We start from the raw sequence: 23,777 nt of genomic DNA, 5'->3' as shown, positions 1-23,777 counted from the left end.
GACTTAGCTTCTGACACTCACGTGGGAAGTTTTAACACCTTCGCAAATTTGCATTGCATAGTTGAAATTCCGACAATCAAAAATTTCAGCACAGTGCGACGGAATGTGAGCATCTTGCAACGACAATGGCAATACGGTTTCGGTAATTGAGAGCACGTGAAATGTTCGGAATTGAACTGCTTGCCGGCCAACATAAGATCAGACACCCTCTTCGGTAAGCGAGCGGGTTGAAGTGGGGTGGTTTCATACAGTTTTGTTGTTATGTAAATCGTCAACGGTATGCTCTCGCGATTGCTATTATCGACGGTGGCCGGCGGCGCGGTAGCAACGACGACAACCGCGCGGCTACGGCTGTATCATTGAACTTCTTTTTTTCCATGCTGGTTCTTTTGCCATTGCAGCTTTTCGATTCGATTTGCAACAATATTATTGCTCTCGTGTTCCATGATCCCATTTACACTTTTTCGCAAATCGAAATCGATTTGTTTTTTGTTAATGGGTGCTTTGGTGAATCGTTTTTATGCTTGTCTCGTGCTTTGTTTCTAGAGATACTTATCGTGTCCGTGAGTTGCGTTTAAGATGTTTGGTTTTATGTTGTGCTTGTGCTAGTATTGTTAGCCGGTGCTGCCATCTGACTGCATTTGGCACGAATATCTGGTAGAAAAGCTTTCAGTCCATGCTTTTGGGTAGCGGTGTGGGCTCGTATAACACATTAAGATTTATAATTTAAATTAGTGGGGGTGTGTAAGTTTCGATTTATTAATGATTTATAATGCTGCGTTGCGTGGATATTGTAATGGAAAATTAGTAGGTTACTTTAACCAACGAACAATACGGACCAACGCAGATGTTCACAAGATGTTCATAGTACGTCTGACGAGAAGTTCAGAGAACTTCCGAGGAGAAGATCACATAACTTCCAACAAGAAGTCGAGATCTTCTGAGGAGAAGTTCAAAGAACTGCGAAAGAGAGGTTCAGAAAACTCCCGAGAAGAAGATCAGAGAACTTCTGGCGAGAAGAGGAGAAGTTCAAAGCTTACGAGGAGAAATTCAGCGAACATTCGAGGAGAAGTTCAGAGAAGTTCCGAGGAGAAGTTCTGAGAACCTCCGACGAAAAATTCAGAGAACTTCACAAAATTTCCGACGCGAAGTTCAGGAGAAACTCTTAGAATCTCCGAGAAGAAATCCAGAGAACTTCCAAGGAGAAGCACAGAGAACATCAGACGAGAAATGCAGAGAACCTTCGACCAAAAATTTCCGAAAACTTCCTACTTTAAATTCACAGAACTTCCGAATAGGCAACAAGTTTCTTGGCAAACATGAAACAGGAACGAAATTTTCTCTAATACGCCGAAATTGGCGTATTAAAGTTCTACAGGGTGTGGAAAAATTATCCGTGTGTTTTTTCTCTCAGTGTATAGCTCGAATTCGACAGATGCTGAAATGAGCACACATCTGGATCAACAATAGAAAAGGGCCCATCAGCATTTGTAAACAAACCGTTCTAAAGCCCTTTCCTCACAAAGCGAAGGCCGCCCACGCAAACCAACACTAAAGGGTGATACGGTCAAAATTTGGTCAAGGGAAAACGCGTGTAAATCGGTGAAATCGTTTATTTAAAAAATCAAATTAAATTTCTTTTTCAAGTTCAATTAGTATAAAATTCAGGAAAAATATTCAGTTAGGCTTCCGCTTTTCCAAATCCGAATTGCCGGGCCTTACGCTTGACCCCTGCCATCAGATTTTGTACAGCCACCTTGTCCACCTTCTTCGCCGCAGAAAGCCAGTTTGCCTTGAACTGCTGCTCGCCCTTAGCAGTTTTGTTTTGGTCTTCTTTAGGTTCCGCTTGACAATAGCCCAGTATTTCTCAATTGGGCGGAGCTCTGGCGTGTTGGGAGGGTTCTTGTCCTTGGGAACCACCTGCACGTTGTTGGCGGCGTACCACTCCATGGCCTTTTTACCGTAATGGCAAGATGCCAAATCCGGCCAAAACAGTACGTTCCGTACTGTTCCAACCGTGTTTCTTCAGGAAAGGCAGCAGACGTTTATTCAAACACTCTTTCACGTAAATTTCTTGGTTGACAGTCCCGGAAGCTATGAAAATGCTGCTTTTCAAGCCACAGGTACAGATGGCTTGCCAAACCAGATATTTCTTTGCGAACTTTGACAGTTTCATGTGCTTGAAAACATCTGCTACCTTTCCCCTTCCTTTTGCCGTATAAAACTCCTGTCCCGGAAGCTGCTTGTAGTCGGCTTTGACGTAGGTTTCGTCGTCCATTACCACGCAGTCAAACTTCGTCAGCATCGTCGTGTACAGCCTCCGGGATCGCGCTTTGGCCGTCGTATTTTGTTTATCATCGCGATTTGGAGTCACTACCTTCTTGTAAGTCGATAGTCCGGCTCGTTTTTTGGCTCGATGCACGGTTGTAGACGATACACCCAGCTTATTTGCGGCATCTCGGAGAGAGAGGTTAGGGTTTCGCTTGAAACTACCGGCAACTCTCTTTGTCGTCTCAGCGGCTTACGGTTTTCGATTTCCCCCCGATCCAGACTTCTTGGCTGTCGACAAACGTTCCCCAAACACTTTAATTGCATTTGTTACGGTTAATTTGGCAACTTTTAGCGATTTTGCCAACTTTGCGTGCGAGTAGCTCGGATTTTCGCGATGCGCGAGCAAAATTTTGATACGCTGCTCTTCTTGCTTGGACGGCATTTTGACAACTGAAGAGTGAATTCCAAAATCAAAATAGGAGCAACATTCTACACACACACACCTTCAAAATGAGGGGTGTTCAGGTTTTTTAAATGCAAAATTGAAAGAAATACGTCAAGTTGATATTGACCAAATTTTGACCGTATCACCCTTTATCATCGGATAGTAGAAAGTTTCCCCTACACGATGATGGTGTTCGTTTGCGTGGGTGGTCTTCGCTTTGTGAGGAAAGGGCTTTAGAACGGTTTGTTTACAAATGCTGATGGGCCCTTTTCTATTGTTGATCAAGACATCTGCCACTTGAGACCTTGATACATAATAAACAAACGCTTGTAGTTTCGTTTGAATCGATTCACGTGTATTGCCGTAATGAAGTCCAGTCCACTACGAAGTGCAGTAATTAAGCTTTATAAACAAGGAATTCGTCCAGCACGTATTGCAAAAACATTGTAAATGCCTTCGCAAACAGTTCGGGATGCTATAAAACGGTACCATGAACTCGGAAATTCGGAGGACCATTCAGGAAGAGGCAGAAAAAGAAGTACGAGGACCCCTCAGAACCGGAACATACTTCGTCTTAGGATTAATCGAGATTCTAGACGGTCTATCCAAAAAATGGCGGAATCATTGAAAATCGACCCAAAGTCAGTACGAACTATTCTATGCAAGGATTTAGGATTGCATTCTTACAAATTTTCGAAGAACCATTACCTAAATGACAGGATGAAAAGGAATCGGCACCAAAAATCCAATTCGGCAATTGAAGGATTTCGGCAATGGACGGCATCGCACGATTTTACTCACCGATGAGAAGATTTTCACTGTTGAGCAATACCACAACCACCAAAACGATTGCCAGCTATTGCCAAAGGGTTCTTCTAACCGTACGAATGTTACCAGATCACATCATCCAGCTTCGGTGATGGTTTGGGCGGGAATTACGGCTTCCGGTAAAACTCCCTTAATATTTAGAGCCAGAGAGTCATCCGAGTCCAGCGAATCACTCGAAAAGAGCACGGTAAGCCAGTCAACACGCCAGCTCTGATCCTTACGTTTAACAGGAGCATCTACCCGTCTCATGTAAAAATTGGTGTCCATCGCGTCACTTTCCGTCCGTACTACCCTAAACCTCTCTTGTGCTATGGCTGTGTCCGATATAATCATCCCCGTGTACAATGTCCTGGTCCGAAACGCTGCCTTAACTGTTCTGTCGATCATTAACTTGCGGAGGATGAACAGTGTGCAGCAGCTGCCTACTGCATCAATTGTGGTGGACCTCATCGTCCGAACTACCGTCAATACCCGTTCTATAAGAAGGAAATGGAAGTTATCCGTCTAAAAGTGGATCATAATTTAACGTACCATGAAGCATGCAAGCGAGTCGAAGCAGAAACAGGAAGCTACGCTGCAGCTGCAGCCCAGCAGACTGCCGAACAGAAAAAATTGGAGGGGTTGAAGAAGAAAATGGAGGAGAAAGATGCCCAAATTGCTAAACTTCTTGAAGTGATGAAGAAGGACGAAAAAATCGACAAACTTCTGGCACACATCAAAGTAATTCGAACACCGCAAGTTCAACAAACTCCGTTATCCCAGCCGAGCATACCGATCCATCCTTCCGAAAGTCAAACGAACCAAGCAATCGAACCGACACTTCAATGTCAACTCATGAGAAAACCCGGAGAATCGCAGATAGTCGCACAGTCAATGTACTTCAGTAGTAGATGGCCAGCGACAACGGAGCCTAGATACAACAAGAAGAAGAAAAGGCACGAAAGGAGCAACAACAGTTTACCCAGTCAACAATGTCCATCTCTGAAGAAATCCGTAGAAAAAACACCGACATCCGACCAGGTAACGATAAGTGTCAACGAGGATGAGATCGAAGCGACGCCTCCTAGCTAGAATCATCGATAAGATCCATTCCTCCAAACGTTTACCGACTATCAATACAAACCGGACAAGCGAAACGGACAACGACAGCGATCGACTTAAAGGGAGGGAAAGTGTAGTATCCTTTTCACTATTACAGGTCCATCCGGAACGTCTTACCCCAATCCTTTGTGGAGAATCCTCCTCGGCGGTCGATTATGAAACATTAGAGTCACATACCACCTATCTACCTACCACGATATCACCTCGATATCTACCGCTTACACCCAATGTACCCACCTCAAGACCACTCACATGTTCCTGCAAAAGCACCCGTTGGCATGAAGTGCCGTCAGAAAACACAAGCCACCGCCGCATTATTGTGAGCGCCAACGGCGCTATCAGTTCTAATAATTGGCATTTCGCCGGTGAAGTCTGCCGCGATGCATCTTCATCGTCATCATCAGTATCGCAAAATCGCTGTGGGGGAGCGAAAGCGTGAAGTAACCTCTTCCTCCCGTCAGTATTGACAACAGGGAGTGGGTCTTGCAATCCGCGCAGGAGTACCCTTCGAACGCATAGAAATCGACTGCGACCTCCAAGCTATTGCAGTTCGGCTCCATCTTCCGATACCAATGACGGTGGTGTCGATATACATCCCTCCCAGGTCCCAGCAATGTCATACCGAGCTAGACGACTTGTGTGCATGATTACCAGCGCCATTCATGTTACTTGGCGATTTCAATGCGCATCATCCCGCCTGGGGCTCCACATCTTCGAATGCACTTGGCCGCTTCATCGGCGAGAAAACGCTGACTGAACAACTGATTATCCTGAATGATGGATTGTACACTCGGAGTGACCCACCAACCGGTTCATCTTCAGCCATAGACCTCTCGATCTGTTCCGAGATGTTTGCTCCCAAATTTATCTGGCGACCGACGACTGACAACTGCAATCACTTTAAGATGACCGTTTTCTGACCTCAATTCGCACAGGTTACAACGAAGTGAAGAAGATGGCTTTATAATCAAGCGTACTGGACATCCTTTGAACGGCTAGCAGCATCAAACCGGATGATGAAATTGGAGTGGAAGAGCTCGTCTACCGGATACTGTCTGCAGCAACATCTAGCATACTACCTCGAACATCCGGAAGTAAACGAAGCCAAGTGTCGATCATGGGAAGAATTTGTTGGGAAAATATCTCCAAGCAGCACTACGGCAGAAATGTGGCAGATTGTCAACACTTTGAGAGGCAAGCATCAGCACAGCAGGACTGTCATCAAACGATCCGACGGGTACACGTATAATGCGGAAAAAGTACCAAAAGAACAGGCTAAACACTTCTGTGAGAGATCGGCGACCTTTAGCCATTGTTCCAAATAGCGAAGGAAAAAAGCAGAACGGCATAGTGGTGTTTTCTCGACCAGCTGGCGAACTGGAATAATAGTGTCAATCCCGAATCCGAACTCTACAGAGTCTGGCTCTACCACTTTCCGACCCATCACACTGACCAACTGTATTGCGAAGGCGTTCGAGCGTATCGTGAACCGAAGATTAACAACCGAGCTAGAGTCGAACGGACGACTCGACAAAAGGCAACACGCCTTCAGCCAGCTGGCTGGCTGGCCGGGGCACCGATGCTTACTTGGCGGAGTTGAATAGGTTACTGCCAAACAGAGATGAACATTGCTGGATAGCATCTCTCGATCTCTCGAAGGCGTATGCCACCACTAAGAGATTCGGCATAAGGCTTGTACTCGAAAAAAATGCACCATTTTTATCCGTGTGTAACTTTTTTTATCCGTGTGTAAAAATTGATGAAAATCTGGGTAGTTATACCCAGTTTGGAGTGAATTGTTTACATGTGCAAAATTTCATAACAATCGGTTCAGTGGTTATTGAGATGTCATCGAAACAAGAAGAAAATCGCCGGAAAACTTTTGCGCGCTGTCAAGGAAAATCCGACAGCGACCATGAGATGGATTGGAAGACAACTGGGAATCACCCATACAACTGTGTCTGGGGTGGTAAAATCGCTTAAGGAGTCCCAGACGACCGAGCGGCGGGTGGAAGAAAATCGAAAACAGCTGACCCTGTGAAGACCCGGCAGGTGTTGGATTATTTCAAGCGTAATCCGAACCTTTCGATTCGCGACGCGGCTCTGAAGGCAAAGTGTTCCGCCTGGTTCGTTCAGCAAAACATGAAACGAGCTGGGCTTCGTGTATTTAAGATCCGGAAGGCACCGAACCGGCGTGATCAACAAAACACGGCGGTCAAATCCCGCGCAAGGAAGCTGTATCGAGAGTGGTTAATGAAACCGATGTGTGTGGTTATGGATGACGAAACCTCAAGGCAGACGCAAAGCAGATACCGGGGCTGGAGTTCTACGTTGCCAAATCACGGTTTGTCTAACACCCCAATAGGTCTGGGTTCAATCCCAGCCGAGGTCGGTGGGATTTTTCTAAAGCATAAAAATCTCTGGTCACGGCTTCCTTCGGAAGGGAAGCAAAGCCGTTGGTCCCTGCCCATGTGTGTTGTGAATGGGTGCGATATCCTACGCAGGTGTGGAAGCTGCCTTCCTACACATTCGGTTGGCGTCAATGGATGGCAATCGATGTCCGTCGGTGATTGGCACTAGATTGCGGAACAGAGACCGACATTAATGAAGGAAAAAAAAAATCATGGTTTGATGTTCCGGAAGACATAAGGAAGAAGAAAGTGGACAAATTCGCCAAAACATACTTGCTCTTGCAGGCCATATGCCAATGCGATAAATTGAGTAAACCGTACATCACAAAGGGTACCATCAACAGCGACATTTACCGCACCGAGTGCCTCCAGAAGCGTCTGTTGCCCTTCCTGCGGTCCCACAGAGGTGAAACATTATTTTGGCCGGACCTGGCATCATGCCATTACGCGCGATCGACGTTGGATTGGTACAGAGACAATAACGTTGTTTTTGTACCAAAAACCGCCAACCCCCCAAATTCACCAGAGATTCGTCCGGTGGAAATATTTTGGGCCATAATGAAGGCCAAAGTTCGAAAATCGTCCAAGGTGTTTAAGAACGAGCTGGAGTTGAAGAAAGAATGGATGAAAGTGACCAAAAAGATTGGCTCTACCATTGCACAAAATTTAATAAGGGGTCTTAAGGGAAACGTGCGGGCTTTCAGCGATGGAAAGGAAATTGAATAAAGTATTCAAAGTGTTTTTTTATGTTACTTCATACGCGAAGTTAACGATTTTCAGAGTTGGTTGGAAATGCTAACATGAAGCTTTAGTGTGATGATTTATTAGCTAGAGAATGATCTTTAGAAGAGGGTAGGTGGATAGTTCCGTTAGAGTACGGCAGTATGAAAATTGAATAGAAGTTGAAAATGAGCGAAGGGCCATTAATGCGTCGGTTTTTCAAGATAGACGCACATTTTTGCCTAACCCGTACGATGTACGCGGGGACGCACATTTTTGCCTGTGGACTTGGAGACATACTTCAAGTCCCCGCGTACATCGTACGGGTTAGGCAAAAATGTGCGTCTATCTTGAAAAACCGACGCATTAATGGCCCTTCGCTCATTTTCAACTTCTATTCAATTTTCATACTGCCGTACTCTAACGGAACTATCCACCTACCCTCTTCTAAAGATCATTCTCTAGCTAATAAATCATCACACTAAAGCTTCATGTTAGCATCTCCAACCAACTCTGAATAAAGTAATTATGCCGAAGCATAATCCATCCCGAGTAGCACACTTGCATCACAATAAGTTACAGAACTTGCTTCTGACTGAAATAAGTCGTATATAAGTTTCTACAATTGATTTGTGACAAGCGTGATACTAGGGATATGTATAAGTTCATTCCCTGAAAGTTTCAAGAAAATCCGTCTTAAAATAAATTTTTGGCGTCTTAAAATAATTTTTTGCTGGTGCATTTTTTTTCGAGTACAGGCCTTAGCACATAGTCAATCTCATATATACACTCACGCCGCCTAATGACTGAACTCTGAACTTATATGTCCACCATCCGAAAAACTTTAGTCACATGAAAATGTTTGCCGAAGACAGTAACTTCCTATATCGCCGGGATCACGGGGTATTCCATTTTGGAACCAATTAAATCATGCTACGTGTACTCCATTTACGCGATTCACTCGTGTAATCGGAATAACTCTAGAAGAACATACTGTGGACACGAGACGAGGCGCCCACTGCTGTGGCGACGGTGTGGCATCATACAACATGCCAAAAAATCATGTGGATGTAATGTGGCGTAATGGGGTGCTTACACTTACAGTATGCAAACAAAGTTTAACCACCCCCTACCAATTAACTTTTTTTTTTGTTTTTCTGGTGAAAATCGGTTTAATTTTATGAGTGTTCCTCCATGATTTATCAATTTATGTTTATTTATCACATTGCCATACGGCGTTTATATCTTTTCTTGAGATTTCATGTGATAAATTATGAAAAATTGTAAAAAATTACGCAAAAAAAGTTTATCCACCTATGATTTAAGTGTGTTTTTCTGAGTTTTAGTGTGTATTCTGCAACTTTATCTAATGTAAATATTGTGTCTATCTGTCATTTAGTGCTCTTGAAGTTGTCGTGCTCAAAACTTCAGTTTTGTGTTCAAAATTGGAAGTTACTTGTTTCAAAATGCCTAAAAAAAGATCAAATTTTGATCAGTATCCAAAATTTGATTATTGAACATCACAAAACTGGCAAAAGCTACCGTGATATTGCCGATATTGTCCAGCTTCACAAAGATACGGTCGCTAGAATTGTGAAGATGTACAAAAAGCGTGGTTCTATCTCACCAGCTATGCGATCGGGGCGTCCTTCAAAGACAACTGGCCGAATTGACAGAGCTATCGTGAAAAAGGAAGAGCTGGACTGGGGACTATCAGCTCCAAAAATTGTGAAACAGATTGAAAGCGAGTTCTATCTGGTTTGATCGATTCTCTTCATCGACTTTCTCTTTTTATAATCACTGCTATGCACGCAGATTTCGCGCTAATTGAATCGCATAGTTTGATAAAGGAGGTTCTTACCTAGCGTCCAAAAAGTCAAATACAACAGGGAAAGGTTTTGCAGCTGAGTTATTAACGAAAGAGAAAGTCGATGAAGAGAATCGATCAATGCAGATAGGACCTTTTGAAATGTTTATCTAGATTTGATCAGCGATGAAGCAAGATTTATTGTGGTTCCCGAGAAATTCTAGCAAAAGCTTGATTTGCTCAGCTGTCACTCTTTTGTGCGCAAGGGTATGTGACTGATAGTTGACTCGAACGAAATCTTATATTGCTTCAAAAATTGTCTTTAAATATTGACATTACCCTTCTTAAAGCTTCAACTCGTTATTACCTATATGTATTTCGGGCCAGTGAATCATAATTTCACATAAAACAGTTGCAAATCAACAAATAAAAAAAAATTACTTGCAATCGTACATAGTCAACAACCCATCAGTTACCCTTCACCAAACAAAACAAAACAAACTGTCAACTCATTTTTCCTAGCGGCTTCATTTGATTTCTGCTGTGCCCGTTCGACGTCGGCTTTGAATCGCAGGTAAAATATTTTTCGTATCAATTCAAATGAAATGCATTTCATAATAAGTGTTTCTTTTTCAGATGTGCCATCATGCATATGTCTCCAACTTTTGTAGGACTGGAGGGACGGGAGGTTGACTACGAGGTAGAATTTCTGGAGGAGGAAGCAGAAGCAGGACCATCAAATGTGCAGCAGGCAAAACGATCGTTCCAGGATACACTGGATTCTGCTTCGCCCGGAAGCCCTGGAAGTGAAAGTGAACAAGCGGAGCCAAAACAAATATTTCGATTCCCAGCAACTGTATTCATCAGAAACTTCAAGGGCCACAAAAAAGGTCCTTCTGTGGGAAAAGTGCAAGTGAACTGTGAATCAGCTGAGGAGGTAATGCAAACTGTATGGGATTACTGTGAAAAGTTCATTCGCAGAGAGGCCGTGTTTGAATCACTCGCTGGTGGAGATGCTGATCAATTTACCGTGCACTGGAATGATGATTTGAACCCAGAAGTCGGCCATATGGATAAGTTCATCTCCTTCCAAGATAAAGCCTCGAAACGCACGTTTAAACCATTACAGTTGCTAGAAAAGCCAGACAAAATGCAGAAATTTCTGAACAGAGATATTAACGTGTTTGTGCACATTTATTCGGAGTCGGTGACCTCAGCCGCTATGTACGAAACACTGCGAGTGCAGCTGATAAAACCGGAGGAGCGTTACCGAGCAGGAGCAGCATCCAACCAGGCAAACAGTTATTTGTCCACTGAGTTGAAGGAACTCTACAAGCTAAGCTATCCTACATTTCATCGGACATCAACTGGTCTGTATGGGCTTCGTACTTACTGACCAAAGACGCGCTTGAACGAGAGGAATTGAAGTTGCGAGGACCTCCCCAACATCTGATACATTTGTTCACTCGTCAGGATGTATGCATTGCCCAAAATGTTAATTCAGGGTATAAACAATTGTTGGATGGCCTGCAAGCAGATTTGGACCAGCTTATGACATATGCTAAGGCGATGCAATTGCGCTTGACCGCATTGCAAACGATGCAGGCAACTAACACTTCATTGCTAGCAGATGTGTCTGGCAGTATTGCTGTATCTGAAGATAGCTTTGGGCAGAAACTCGCCGAGGAAGTGACCGACTGCTTGGATGTCGACCATCAATAACGATTTGCTGATCCTGATTCCGAACGATTCCATACGCATTCGGGACGACCAACTGATTGAAGCTGTTGCTTATTGAACATCTCTTTGTTTTGAGTTTATGAAATAAAAAAAGTTGAACAACATTTGATTATTTGATTTATTGTTTATTAATCCTTATTACGTACATTCTCAAATCCCAATGATTCGATATATTGACTTAGTCCGTTTGCCGGATTGAATTTCCCACCTGGCAGATATCCGCATTTGCGGAATACACGAGTGCAGTTAAAGTTCGTGAATGTATTTAACGTCGCAGAAATGGTTGTTGTGAGATCCGAAGAGCTATTTTCTATGTAGACACGTTGTAGTTTGTTCTTGCAGTATCCAAAAATATACTCGATTGGATTGAAAAACGGTGTATACGGAGGCAAAAAGATAACATGGATTCCCAATGACCGGAGGTACTCAACTATTCGTCGATGGCAGTGAATTCTAGCCCCATCCAAGATCCAGACCGAATTAACTCCCGGGTGTCGATAAACTTCTCCACTGTTGGCAAAGCTACGACAACATTCAAAGAACTTTGCCCTCGTGAAAGTTCCTTCCGTCAAGTACGTGTTCTTCATTCCTGTCTGGCCCAAGAAGCAGAGTAAGGATACTCTGGCTTTGCGGTTGAATTCACCCCTGTAAATCAATTTTTCGCCGACCTTGGCGTAGCCTCGATTCCGCAACATACCTCTGTTGTCGATCGATACTTCGTCCAAAAAGATAAGGTGATGTAGGTCCCAGTTTATTGCAGCCAGCTCATTGACGAAATGATAAATCTGAGATTCTTGAACCTGGATCGCCCGACGCTCTAGAACTTTCCACGTATATCCTTGCTCGTGTAGTATTCTGGAAACAGAGGACATACTGATGGAGCAGTTGAAAGTTTTCTCAAAACTATCCCTGGCCTCATCTAAGAATAATGTCGGATTTTTTTAAACTGTTCGATTAACCACCGTCGTTTCTCTGCTCCAAACTGCAAGGACACTTTTCTTCTCTCTTTGCGAGCCACCAATCCACTTTCGCGATAACGTTTTATCCAGCTGCTAATTGTAGTGTGATGCTTCCCGTACATTTTTTCCAATTGCGATTTGGACAAGCCCAGGAAATAGAACCCGTACAGCACGTGATACTTCGTATTGGTTGATGCATGTCGGCCAAGTACCTCTTCTTTAATTCGATACATTTTGTCAATGTTATGGAAAGTATGGATTTGGAAACTGTTATGAATAGAACAAACTCGGAAAATTTGCTGTTCGATACGGATTTTTTTTGACGTTTGTTAGTTTACATATTCATCAAGAAAGCTGGCGCACAACCCGGCGCGCAACTGATCGACGCATAAGTTGTTGGGCATTATGTGGATTTTTCTCAAGAATCACAATATTTTTCTCTATTTATTTATGTGCCATGATTCGTCGTCTTGCCGATACAAGGAAATTAGTTTAGTTTTTTTTTCCTTTGGTTTGTTTTCCGTCGATCTTGTTTTCCGTGCTGAGCACCAATGCTACCGACGCCAGCGAGCCAGCTCCCACATCTGGACCCTACCTATCGACCCATCAACTCATGAACCGGGGACCAACGGCTTTACTTCCCTCAGAACATCCCGGCGGCGCTGACTGGGATTGAACCCAGGCCTGCTGGGGTGAGAGGTAATCACGCTTACCACTACACCACTGGCGCCGCTGACAATGGGGGTTCAACGGTTACGGAAATACATGTGAATTATTCAGTGAACAGTGAAAACTTCAAACACTGGACTTTTTGCGCAACTCTCCCAGATTGGCATCCCGTTTTCTATTACGGGAAGGATGATTTGTTTGTTGACAGCAAGGCCCTTATTACCGATGTCACTTCACGGTGAAGTGATTCCCATATGATTTACACGGCAATCACTTCATCGTGAGCGACAACTGGTCACTTCACTTCCTTTTTACCGTGAAGTGATACCCGTAATAAGGGTCCAAGCTTATTTTTTAGGGACAGGGTAGATTAAAACACTGGAATAAGAGACCAGCGAAGAAAAAAAAAACATGAATTTGGCAACTAGATACACATCAAAGCAATTCTGGCATCACTTACATTTGTAACTGCTTGCGAGTGACTTCGCCAATGCACCGACGAGCGACTTTGTTTACGCTTGCCATTCATAAAATTTGAAGTTTTTTTGTTTGAAAATGAAGTGTTTCCATAAGTTTTGCTCGAACTCCGGAAGGAAGCAGCAGAAAGCGGGATTTTCCAATCTTAGCTTTTTCCGGTTCTCGAAGAAACGGGATTTGAAAAGCGAATGGCTAAGCTTTTGCGGCTTGCCGATGGATTTTCAAGTGGCGGAAACATCACGGCTGTGTAGTGTAAGTTTATTTTTATTTATGTGTCTGGGATTGGTTCTAATTACGAGTCTAATTATGAATATAAATTTCAGCTCCATTTTGATCACAATGATATATTTTTCAAAAATTGGAGGTAAAGTTCTGAAGCAGCTGTCAGCGGTTCCTTTTCACTCATTCGTTGTGAAAATTACTGATATAGTCAGAGATGCCAGGCTTATTTATAAAAAATCTGGCAAAACCCGAAAAAAATGTCTGGCGAAAATCTGGCACAGCAAATTAACATAGGAAGCTGCCAGATTTCTCAAAAAATCTGTCTGGCAGAGCAACAATTTCTCTGGCTGTGCCAGATAAATCTGGCAACCTGGCAACGCTGGATATAGTGCAAGTTTGGGCTTTACTCATAGTCGAAATTGACTTACGGTGTTTAACTGTTTGCGCTAATATAATTATCACATCATTCCATTTTTATTACTGTACGTATCCATTATTGCTGTAAATTATTCCATTTCACATTTAAATATAACAAAAATAATCATGAGTGATTGTTAAGCGATTTTACTACTCCTCCCTAATTGAAGTAAACCATTTGTATACATTGCAGATTGGAACAGCGGTGCCAGATATACATATATGTCTGTATTTATACAAATATTTGATGTTTCGTACATACCCAATACAGACTACAGACATTATACAGATTTTTGAAAATTAATACAGATTTTGTACAGATTTTTACCAGTAGGTTCCTGAAATTAAACATAAAATAAACAAAATTATTTTCGAAATTTGAACAGCTTCAAGCAATTCTGGACTTGAAACCATTGAAAATGCTCCACCCGACTGCTACACACTGGTTGTCATTGGAGCAGGTAGTGAAACGGATGCTAGAAAGACTTCCAGCTCTCAGAGTATATTTAAATTATACTAATTCTAATGTGGACTTGATGCCAAGAAGATGAAAGAAATCAGCGGTATCTTGGAGAACCCCATGACGGATCTTTGCTTGAAGTTTTTGGAATTTGTTCTACCAAAAGTTAACAAACTAAACCGCTTGTTCCAATCGGAAGCGCCTTAAATATTCCGACTCAATTCTGAGCTAGTTCGTTTGCTCAAGGAAATCCTCGATAATTTCATGAGACCAGACTACATTGCAAAGCTTGAAGACCTGGGTTCGTTAATTTTGCACATTTTGCATTTGTGAAACTACTGTGGAAAAGGTTTATATGGGTACTGGCGTACAAAAACATTTGGATGATGTTTTGTCATCCAATAGCATCAAGCTTGAGGATGTTCATCACTTCAGAACAATGGTGATGAACTTCTACATAACGCTTGTAAATCAAATCGGGAAACGTATCATTATGGATGATATGATTCTCGTAAACCATTACCAGGTTTTTGAGGTAGAGCATTTACCCAAAACATCTCAATGTACCCAGTTTTGCGGATGATCTCAAATGTTATCAACGAATTAGAAATGCAAATGGTAGACGACGAATTCCGCGAGGTTAGAAACATGGATTTGCCAATGGATACTAATTTTGATGATGGTGTTGAATTTTGGGGAGTGGTACTGGCCCCCAAACGGGTGAATGGCGAAATCGCTTTTCCTTATCTCAGACGAATTGTGCCAACCCTACTTGCATTGCCACACTCCTCAGCGGTAGTTGAAAGGATGTTTTCGTCGATTACCCTAAACAAAACTAAACTGCGTAACAGGATGGATTCAGCTGAAATCATAAAAACAGCCTTTCGACTATTTTGAAGCAACATAAGACTAAATAATAAAATCTGTTCGGTAAGTTCTGATCATTTCTCAGTTATTTTTATTTGAAATAATAGATTTTCCCTGCTTCTAGCCTAACCAAAAGCCTACATGTTCATTTTTTACGTTGTCACTTAATTCCTATGGTTAGGTACATGGACCTTGAACGGGATTTTTATTTTTTTTAATCAGCAAAATGCTTTTTAAGTTTTGGCTTCGTATTTGTTTACACTAAGAATAAAAATTGGAAAAAATCATCTGGCATCCCTGGATTGGAACCGCTTTTGACAGTTCGTTTGGAATCATAACAGTGTCTCCGCTGGTCTCTTATTCCAGTATTTCTAGGGGAGATCTCCTGTTGAAGAGTAGATACAGAGATCTTAGCTAGATGTTACACTTGGTTTTCGTTTTGTCTACGTGCTCCCTGAAAATCAGCTTGCTGTCTAGTGTTAAGCCGAGGTAGACTACCTCTTTCGACCATTCCACCACTGTGCCGTTTAGGGAGATCTTATTATTCTCCGGCGGAACAAGTCTGAGAAATTTTGAGTGTGGAACGATGATGTCTTTGCCGCGTTGATACGTATCTTCCAGCTGTTATATCAGGGCATCAGAGCACCGCCACGGGAGTCCCCATACGGGTCCCTATCTCTATTTTCGAGCCCCATATAGCAACTTATGCCCGCACCGGTAGTAGCTAAACGGGGTTGGGAAATGAGAACGCAACAAAAATCAAGTTATGAGTTTTCATATTTGGCGCCCCACTAAAACTCTGCACTGGGTCGCTATTTTGTTTGCTTGTGACACTGCTGCTCTGCTTCGCACTTACCAAAGCAAGAGGAAAAAGCTGGACATCCGAAGAAGATACGGCGCTTTGTCTCGCGTGGTTGGATGTGTCCCAGGACCCCATCACAGGAACAAATCAGAAGGCAGAAACATTGTATGGCAGAATCCAGCAAATGTTTGCAGAAATCTGCCGGGAGAAAAACTTTGCTGTTGACGCCGAGCGGCGGGGAATGAAAGGGATAAAGTCCAGGTGGTCAACCATAAACAGAAGCGTGAATAAGTTTGCTGGCTGCCTGGCACAGGTTCAATCCCGGCAACAAAGCGGTGCTTCTCCGGAGGACGTGTTGCAGCAAGCGCTTATGCTGTATAACACCAAGGAAGGAACATCATTCAGTCTGATGCACTGCTTCAAGATTTTGGAGGGTGCTCCAAAATGGATCCAACAAGCCACAGCAAAACAGGTAGGTTTTTCCAGCTTGAATATGTATGTACAAAATGATTTCTTTCATATTTTTGTTCAGAAATCAACAGTAACTGGGAGGCGTAAACGCTCAGCCACTCCTCAAGAAGCGGAAGAGGAGCAAGCAGTTGGATTACCATGTGACGAAGCGGAGAATACTTCCGGAGCTGGATGCTCTCGGCCAATGGGACAGAAAGCAAGCAAAACAGCGGAAGCGTCAAGGAAAAGCTTGGCGGATGCTAGTATGGCAATGGCAGATAATGGGAGAATTTTAGCTGCTTTGACCAAAAAAACTCGAAGACAGCATCCAGAGAACTGTGGCTTACAAGCAAATGGTGAACCATGCTATAATGTCAATCGACTTGGATAAAATGACTGGTATGGCCAGAGAATTCTATATTCTGGAACAAACACGTATCCTCAACGAAACACGAAAAGCTGCTATGGATAATGTGGGACAATTTGGTTGCGGCCAGTCTTATGAAGAGATTCTTTTGGAAGTACCCATCAATGAAGACGACACAGCAATGCCTCCGGGTCCGCAAGTAAATGCCGATTCAAACAGCAACGATGCCACCAAAACCGTTCCAACCCCACCTGCTGATTCTGAGGATGAATATGACGCAGGCTCTATTCATATCCTGGATGCGAGATCAAACGCAGATTCCAACACCGATGAGAGCATCTGGGTTCCCGAGGCGTGTGCCGAGGCGCCATCCAATTCAGAGAATGAGTCTTGCTCCGAAGATAGTTCCATTTTGCCGTCAGATTCCGAATGATTTTTTTTTCTTTGTTTCGTTGTGATGGTTATCACAGTATTTCATGTTAATCATGTGTTTTGGAATGTATGCTTCTTCTTACTTCTTGTTTTATGCTTCCACCATATTAGTGATACAAATTTACCTTTGAAATCATGGAAATCAGCAATGTACGGTATTGAGAGATGTCTGGGCTGGGGGATATCCCCTATCTAACTTAATCATTTTACGTAACAAAGCATTACGAACATCACCAGTCTCATTGTGTCCCTACTTGATCATTCTGGTTCCCAGAATACAGAACGAACCCAAGGGGGCATCCATTGATTACATCTCACTCTAAGGGAAGAAGAGGGCTTAGAAATATATGACAAGCAATGCATAAAATATAACAAAAACGTAACGAATGGCAGAGGGGGATTAATTTTACCTCAATCTCGCATGACGCAATTAATGGATGCTCCTCAATACATTCGACACTTTAATACTGAAGCCACAATCAATTAGGGAGGATATCGAGTTAAGCTGAGTTGAGACAAGGCATGTCAATTGATCAACTCAGTTGAATTCAATTGGCTTGAAAAGTTGAGCCTGGTTCAACTTTTTTCAATGAATGGCATGGTTTACACGTTCAATTCGCATTCAAGTCAGTTGAATTCAACTGACTTGCCCTATCTAAACTCAGCTTTACGGAAGATGTAATGTTATAGAAAATGAACTTGAACCTGGCAGGGACGATACCATCTTCAAGAGTACATGCTCATACTTTGCCAAGTTTAATAACCCCATATTCATTATCGAGTTTGGGAGACCAGACTGTAGTGGTATTTATCAATCCACATTGCTTTATTTTTACCAGAATTTATACTCTAGCTGTAGTGTAGATTACTGGAATATATTTGAAACCTGAAAATTCATCACTTAATCTTCTTCCTCATCTTCTTCTCCTTTCATTGCCCATAGATGCTCTATTAGGTCATTCCTCAATTGAAAGTGCTGGTTAGTATCATGAACAGCTTTGTACCGCGACAAAAATGTCTCAAATTTCTCCTGATTTTCTGGACCTATCCGATGGATGTCAGCTGTAATTTCATCAATGTTGCTTTCAGGGTTCGCTTCACAGATCGTTGGATCATCTTTTTCATTTTCAATGATCATGTTATGGATAATAATGCAAGCTGAAATTATTGATTCCAAGACATCTTTTTGCCAGAGCCTAGCCGGTGTTTTAATGATTGCGAACCGCGACATCAATACACCAAACGCTCGCTCGACATCCTTCCGGGCAGACTCCTGCATTTGTGCGTAGTGCTAAGAATATGAGAAAATAACATGTATCAGATGTATCAGAGTCTAATTTTTCTTTGATAAAATTATATTAAAAAAATCCTTGTTACCTTCTTTTTTAGTCCAACTGGAGAAGAAATTGTCTGTACCAATGTTGCTAGTGGTGGGTAAATACCATCTGCAAGATAGTAGCCAACGCTGTATTGTCGCCCGTTTACTGTGTATTTAGCAAGTGGAGCTCTGCCATTGTATATCTCCGAGAATAATGGAGAGCTGGCATCACAAAAAAGGCATGCCAGATCCAAAGATCGTAACTTGCTACTGCTTCCAGGACGATTGTTGGTTTTTTCTCTTTTCCGCGAAACTGGCCGGCCCATGCTGTAGGGCAATTCTTCCATGTCCAATGGCAGCAGTCTAAGGATCCTAGCATTCCAGGAAATCCACGACTCTTTCCAACACGCAACAACCTCTCCACATCGTCAGGTTTTGGGTAGCGTAGGTACTCGGGGCCGTAAATACGAACAGTGGTTTCACAAAACTCCACAAGAGATTTCAGCGCTGTTGTCTCTGCCATCCTGATGTATTCATCTACAGCATCCGCTGGCATGCCATATGCAAGCTGACGGATTGCGGCGGTGCCTTTTTGAAGGCCAGTTAATCCTAGTTTACCAGCCGCATCTCGCATTTGCACGAAGTAAGGATTCGCGGCTTCTATTTCTGCAACAATCTTTGTAAACAAGTTTCGGGACATTCGAAACCGCCGCCGAAACTGTGAATCACTATACGTGGGATTCTCGGAGAAGTAATCATGAAACAGTCGCTCAGCTCCTAGATGAGCACCTCTGTTGATATTCGGTTTTTTTCCAGGCCGAGATCCTCCAGCTCGATTTTTCTCGTCTTCTTCCAAAGCCCTTAACAACAGTTCATGTGACTGGTAAACATAATGATTTACAACTTCAATGTCTTCCTCGTCGCTTAAAACGATGGAATCAGCTGCTCCCGGGAAACAATCTGCCGTCAATGCATTTGGAATATTCATGATATAACTACACAACTATTGCACATCGATCGACTGATAAAAATGAAATATTACATCAATATGACGATGTTCTTCGTGGGTATGTATATTGTTTTGAGTTTTAGCAATACACGATGAAAAGACATTACTCAAGTCACTAAACTCAAAATATGCATTACCGGTGGAAGAATGGGGTGCTAAGCTAAAATAGCTACCTAGATGGAGCCTTATTATAGGGATAGAGATAGCGCCTCCCGTGGCGGTGCTCTCACGGTTCAATTGTCCTTTATATAAACGTCATTGATCACGGTCCCTGCACCATTGAAAGTGCGCAGGGCTCATGACAAAGTGAGTGCGATTTGCAATATCTGAAAAATAAAAACCGTGTTGATAAAAAAGAGCAAATCCCTGGTTGCGCTTCTTTCGGATACTGCCATCAATGAAACACAGCACAGTTTTCACATAAAATACTCCTGCGGTATTTTTCAATTTTCGTTTCTTTATTTCTGAATATATTTTACATTTGAAACGATACAAGATATTTCCTACAAAAAAAAAGTTCATTCTCGTTACAGTTCTCCTCAATGCTCTTCAATTTGTATCTTTTCTTTTCGTTTCATACACAATAACCTTTGTCGAATAGTTTCTTGCTTCCATCTTTAAAGTTCCAGCACTCGGAGCTGCGAACATCTTACGCACGCGCTCGCGCTCGCGATCAAAAAAAAACTTCATATTTGTATAGTTTTGTTCACCTAACAACTAACAGCGCTTAAAAGTGATAAATTAAGGTTCTACCTACGGGCTAGGGTTGGGTCTATTCTTTCTTGTTTCGGTTTCGTCGTTCAAGATTAACAGAAATACGCATCTTCGCACCCAGGAGCAAGTGCGCACTTCTAGGAGCCACATGCACCAGCATGGAGTTTGGTTTTTTTTTTTTAGATTTTTGTGCTGATTTCAAATCGGGGCAGACTTTTTCGTTGTTTACGCGATTTTCGTTACTCCGACATTTGCTTATATAATATTAGAAAAGTTGGTTCGTTTTTTGTGTTTTAAGAATAATCGTTACATATTTACAGGTCGGGTTTTGTTGCTCATGGATAAGTACAAAAGAAATAACAAGATTTCAAGAGTTAACAATAAGGCTTCTTGTGGATTTTATTGGATTGCTCGTTTGGCGGAGGCAGTATAGCAGTCATGTTAGTATACATACGATACGTACTCTTATTTACAACAAAATAATTCCGAAATCAACTTTCAGGGCAGTTTTCAGTTGAAAGTATTTTGACTTTTGTGCTTTTGTGTGTTTTTCCGTTTGATCTGTTCGGTGGTAATTTTTCTGGATCATTTTTTTTTTCAACGCAATAACAAAATTTGCTAACGGTTGCTGTGTCGCGGTTCGATTGGATTGGATTGGATTGGGCTGTGAGTGCACAGCATGTTGCCTACAGTTAGGCTTGACGATCACGTTCTCTGTGGTGAGATCTGGTTAAAGAGTGATCATCATTTTGGTTCTTGAGGGGCTAAGATTGGGCGTTTCGTTCGTCCGATTGGGACTTACAGTAGGCGATCGCGCGAAGTGATAGACTTACAAACTGCGTTCTGAACGTTTTAGGGTTTACGAATTATGGCAATGCTTCTTACGATGACACTCTGCGCTTGAAAGCGCAGTGTGTGTGTCAACTTTTTTTTTTAACATTTGTTTATAGGAATGTCACGATTAGTTGTTTGCAGCGAAACTAAGATGAGTCTGGTTCGAAATGTATGGAATTTTCCAAAACAATTGATTTTTTATAGAACGTACATTAGTTCAAATTTTCAAGATCACAGATCATTGGTTGAATTTCGAACTCATCTTTCGACGACTGATTTCCTATCGAAGTTCATGCCGTTATAGTTTCGCTTTTGTTGCTTCTTTTTTTCTCAATGTGGAAATGTTTCGTCAATAATTCGAACAAGTCGCAATTATTGTGCATCTTTTCAACTCTTAAACCTACCATGAAATGTGATGCAATTTCTCAAAAATTGCGTCACTCTGCTTAAGAACTACAAAAAAATAATACGAAACAACTATTCTGTAGAAGTAAATAGTTTCTTCGCCTATTTGCACAATTTTATATCACAATTGTATTTTGAATGTTTATTCTGCTTTCTGCATAATTTAACGTCTTGCTTTGTTTAGGTGTGGTCTTTTGCGCGCTAGTGTCAATTAGTAGCTGAAGAGAAATGAGACTTGTTTCTATCGTAGACGAATGATGGATTACTTGATAGTCAAAACGTGGTTTGCTGTCACTTTCTTCATAGAAGAAGAAAATACAAAACAAGTAAACTAACGGTGCGGTTGTGGGAGGGTATGGGTTAAAGGGGTGGACTTGAAGGTGGCAGACTACGTTGAAATTACTAAAAAAGCAGCATTTGGAGTCCAGCAGAACTCAGGTCAGTCTCCTTGGCGCCTGTCTTGTTAGAATCTAAAGCCTACTGTTCCAGGGATGTGGGGGCTGGAGATGCACTGCGCTGCCTACTATTCCGATTGTTTTTTTATGGTTGGTAAAAAACAAAACTCTTCCATTATTGGTCGGTCTACTACTGCTGATTGCTGACGATTTCCTGCTGCTGCAGTTGCTCCTTTAGGTGTTGTAATCGCTTCCGTTTGATGGCATTCATGAAATTCTTGTATCGGCTGTCCTCATCATCCACTGCTGGTTGGAAATTTATGAAAAGAACGGAAAATAGAGATAATTAGAGAAGTCGGTTAACGGTCGGAATCGGGTTCCTCTAAATGAGAGTAAATGCTGGTTTTAATAGCGGCGTAAACAACGAGCGAATAGTGTACAGGGTATATTATAATGAAAAAAAAAAGTGGTTTTCAGGAAAACTAAAAGGTATGACAAGATGACTACTGACTTGGCTACTTGCAGAGAGAAAGAGTTGGTGTATGTTTGCTAATGAGTAGTGAATGAAAATGTCAATTGGGCTACAGCTACGGTTCTACTGAATTTCTGGTTGTGAAAGGTTCGAGAAGATCGAACTAGAAGCGAAGTGGTTTACTGTATAGGTTCTAGAAGTGAATATTTGGAATCTACGCTAAGAAATTATGGTTTTGGGAAGAACAATGATGTGCAATATTATTGCAACTTAGTATGCTTTCATGCATCGGTTGTTTGATACAGGGTTTTAAATGTTGTGGTATTAATCTAAACATAAATATTTTACATTGATACATAGGCTAGATTATTTTTTCATTATAACATTGAATGCAGGCCTTATTTTATACAGCTTTGAGATATTTTACAAATATATATTTTACAGTATTGATATTTGACCTAAAGCTTATAAATTTCCATTGATGTTTTACAATCAGTGTGAACTTTTGTCGATTTAAAATATAATTATAACAGCTTTACTATCTATGGAAGAATAATTGATCCATGTTACATGGATGTACCAGTATCATAGAACATAGGACATTTATGCACCCACCGGCAGCTCATACATTATGTAGATCGTATGTGTTGTCAAGAAAATTGGAAGTGATGAATCATACAGTCCTAACCCATTATATGGTAGTGGCAACTATATCGTCTCCAGAAATTTTTGTTTAAAATATGTTTATATATTGTTTTGTTGCCTGATGCTAATTGCTCAAGTTTGTAGGCAAACCAACATTGTTTAATATTTCAATACAGATTTTCTAGATTTCTTATCGTTGCTTAGCAGAATGAGAATTTAGCAAGAGAGATGCATTTAGAGCCTGAAATTGAAAAAGTGTCTTCTACAAAATTGTTCCTTACAGAACATCTCTCATTTTGATGTCAAGGGTGGTTCTTATTATCATAGAAATAAAAATGGAGAGGTTGTGTACAATACGCGACTGCATGGTTGACGCAGACTACATTAAGCTATTTAGTGCATTGTTCGTACATTTTGCTTTATATTGATTTAAAATACAGTAGAAGTAACCTATTAAATCGGTCCTTTGTACATCTTTTGAATTTCATACTTAGTTAAACTTGGCCAAATTCAGGACCTCATAAAAATGCGAATGCATAG

The 23,777-nt window shown here is 41.8% G+C and overlaps 3 protein-coding genes and 2 pseudogenes across 8 annotated transcripts in view; 2 read left to right on the top strand and 3 right to left on the bottom strand.

Annotated features, from left to right (window-relative positions):
* LOC135702387 (homologous-pairing protein 2 homolog) overlaps positions 1-23,777 on the top strand; it is a 369,039-nt gene that overhangs the window by 223,058 nt on the left and 122,204 nt on the right. The gene's annotated exons all lie outside the window — the stretch shown is intronic.
* On the top strand, positions 9,945-11,377 carry LOC135702334 (uncharacterized; annotated as a pseudogene).
* LOC135702345 (uncharacterized) lies at positions 11,452-12,587 on the bottom strand (annotated as a pseudogene).
* LOC135702344 (uncharacterized) lies at positions 18,347-19,110 on the bottom strand. Its single transcript, XM_065223369.1, has 2 exons — positions 18,823-19,110; positions 18,347-18,736 (listed from the first exon to the last, which is right to left on the bottom strand). The coding sequence occupies exons 1-2, from the start codon at positions 19,108-19,110 to the stop codon at positions 18,347-18,349; spliced, it is 678 nt and encodes a 225-aa protein (XP_065079441.1).
* Positions 20,212-23,777, bottom strand: part of sona (sol narae) — a 499,516-nt gene continuing 495,950 nt past the window's right edge. For 2 of the 5 annotated variants that reach the window (XM_065223399.1, XM_065223400.1), the window contains exon 14: positions 20,212-22,426. In XM_065223399.1, coding sequence (XP_065079471.1) covers positions 22,311-22,426 — 116 coding nt within the window. In that variant the 3' untranslated portion in view covers positions 20,212-22,310. The remainder of the gene's footprint in view (positions 22,427-23,777) is intronic. The other 3 variants (XM_065223401.1, XM_065223403.1, XM_065223402.1) reach the window with 3 other exon arrangements.

Source organism: Ochlerotatus camptorhynchus, unplaced genomic scaffold (assembly GCF_037179485.1).
Source record: "Ochlerotatus camptorhynchus isolate MF236.1 unplaced genomic scaffold, CSIRO-AGI_Acam_v1.1 ptg000192l, whole genome shotgun sequence".
NCBI classification, from domain to species: domain Eukaryota; kingdom Metazoa; phylum Arthropoda; class Insecta; order Diptera; family Culicidae; genus Ochlerotatus; species Ochlerotatus camptorhynchus.
This window is presented reverse-complemented; position numbering and strand designations above follow the sequence as displayed.

Coding starts and splice junctions, on each gene's coding strand:
- LOC135702344 (XM_065223369.1), bottom strand. CDS start 19,110: ATGGAAGAATTGCCCTACAGCATGGGCCGGCCAGTTTCGCGGAAAAGA. Junction 18,737..18,822: donor CAGTTGGACTAAAAAAGAAG/GTAACAAGGATT, acceptor TCATATTCTTAG/CACTACGCACAAATGCAGGA.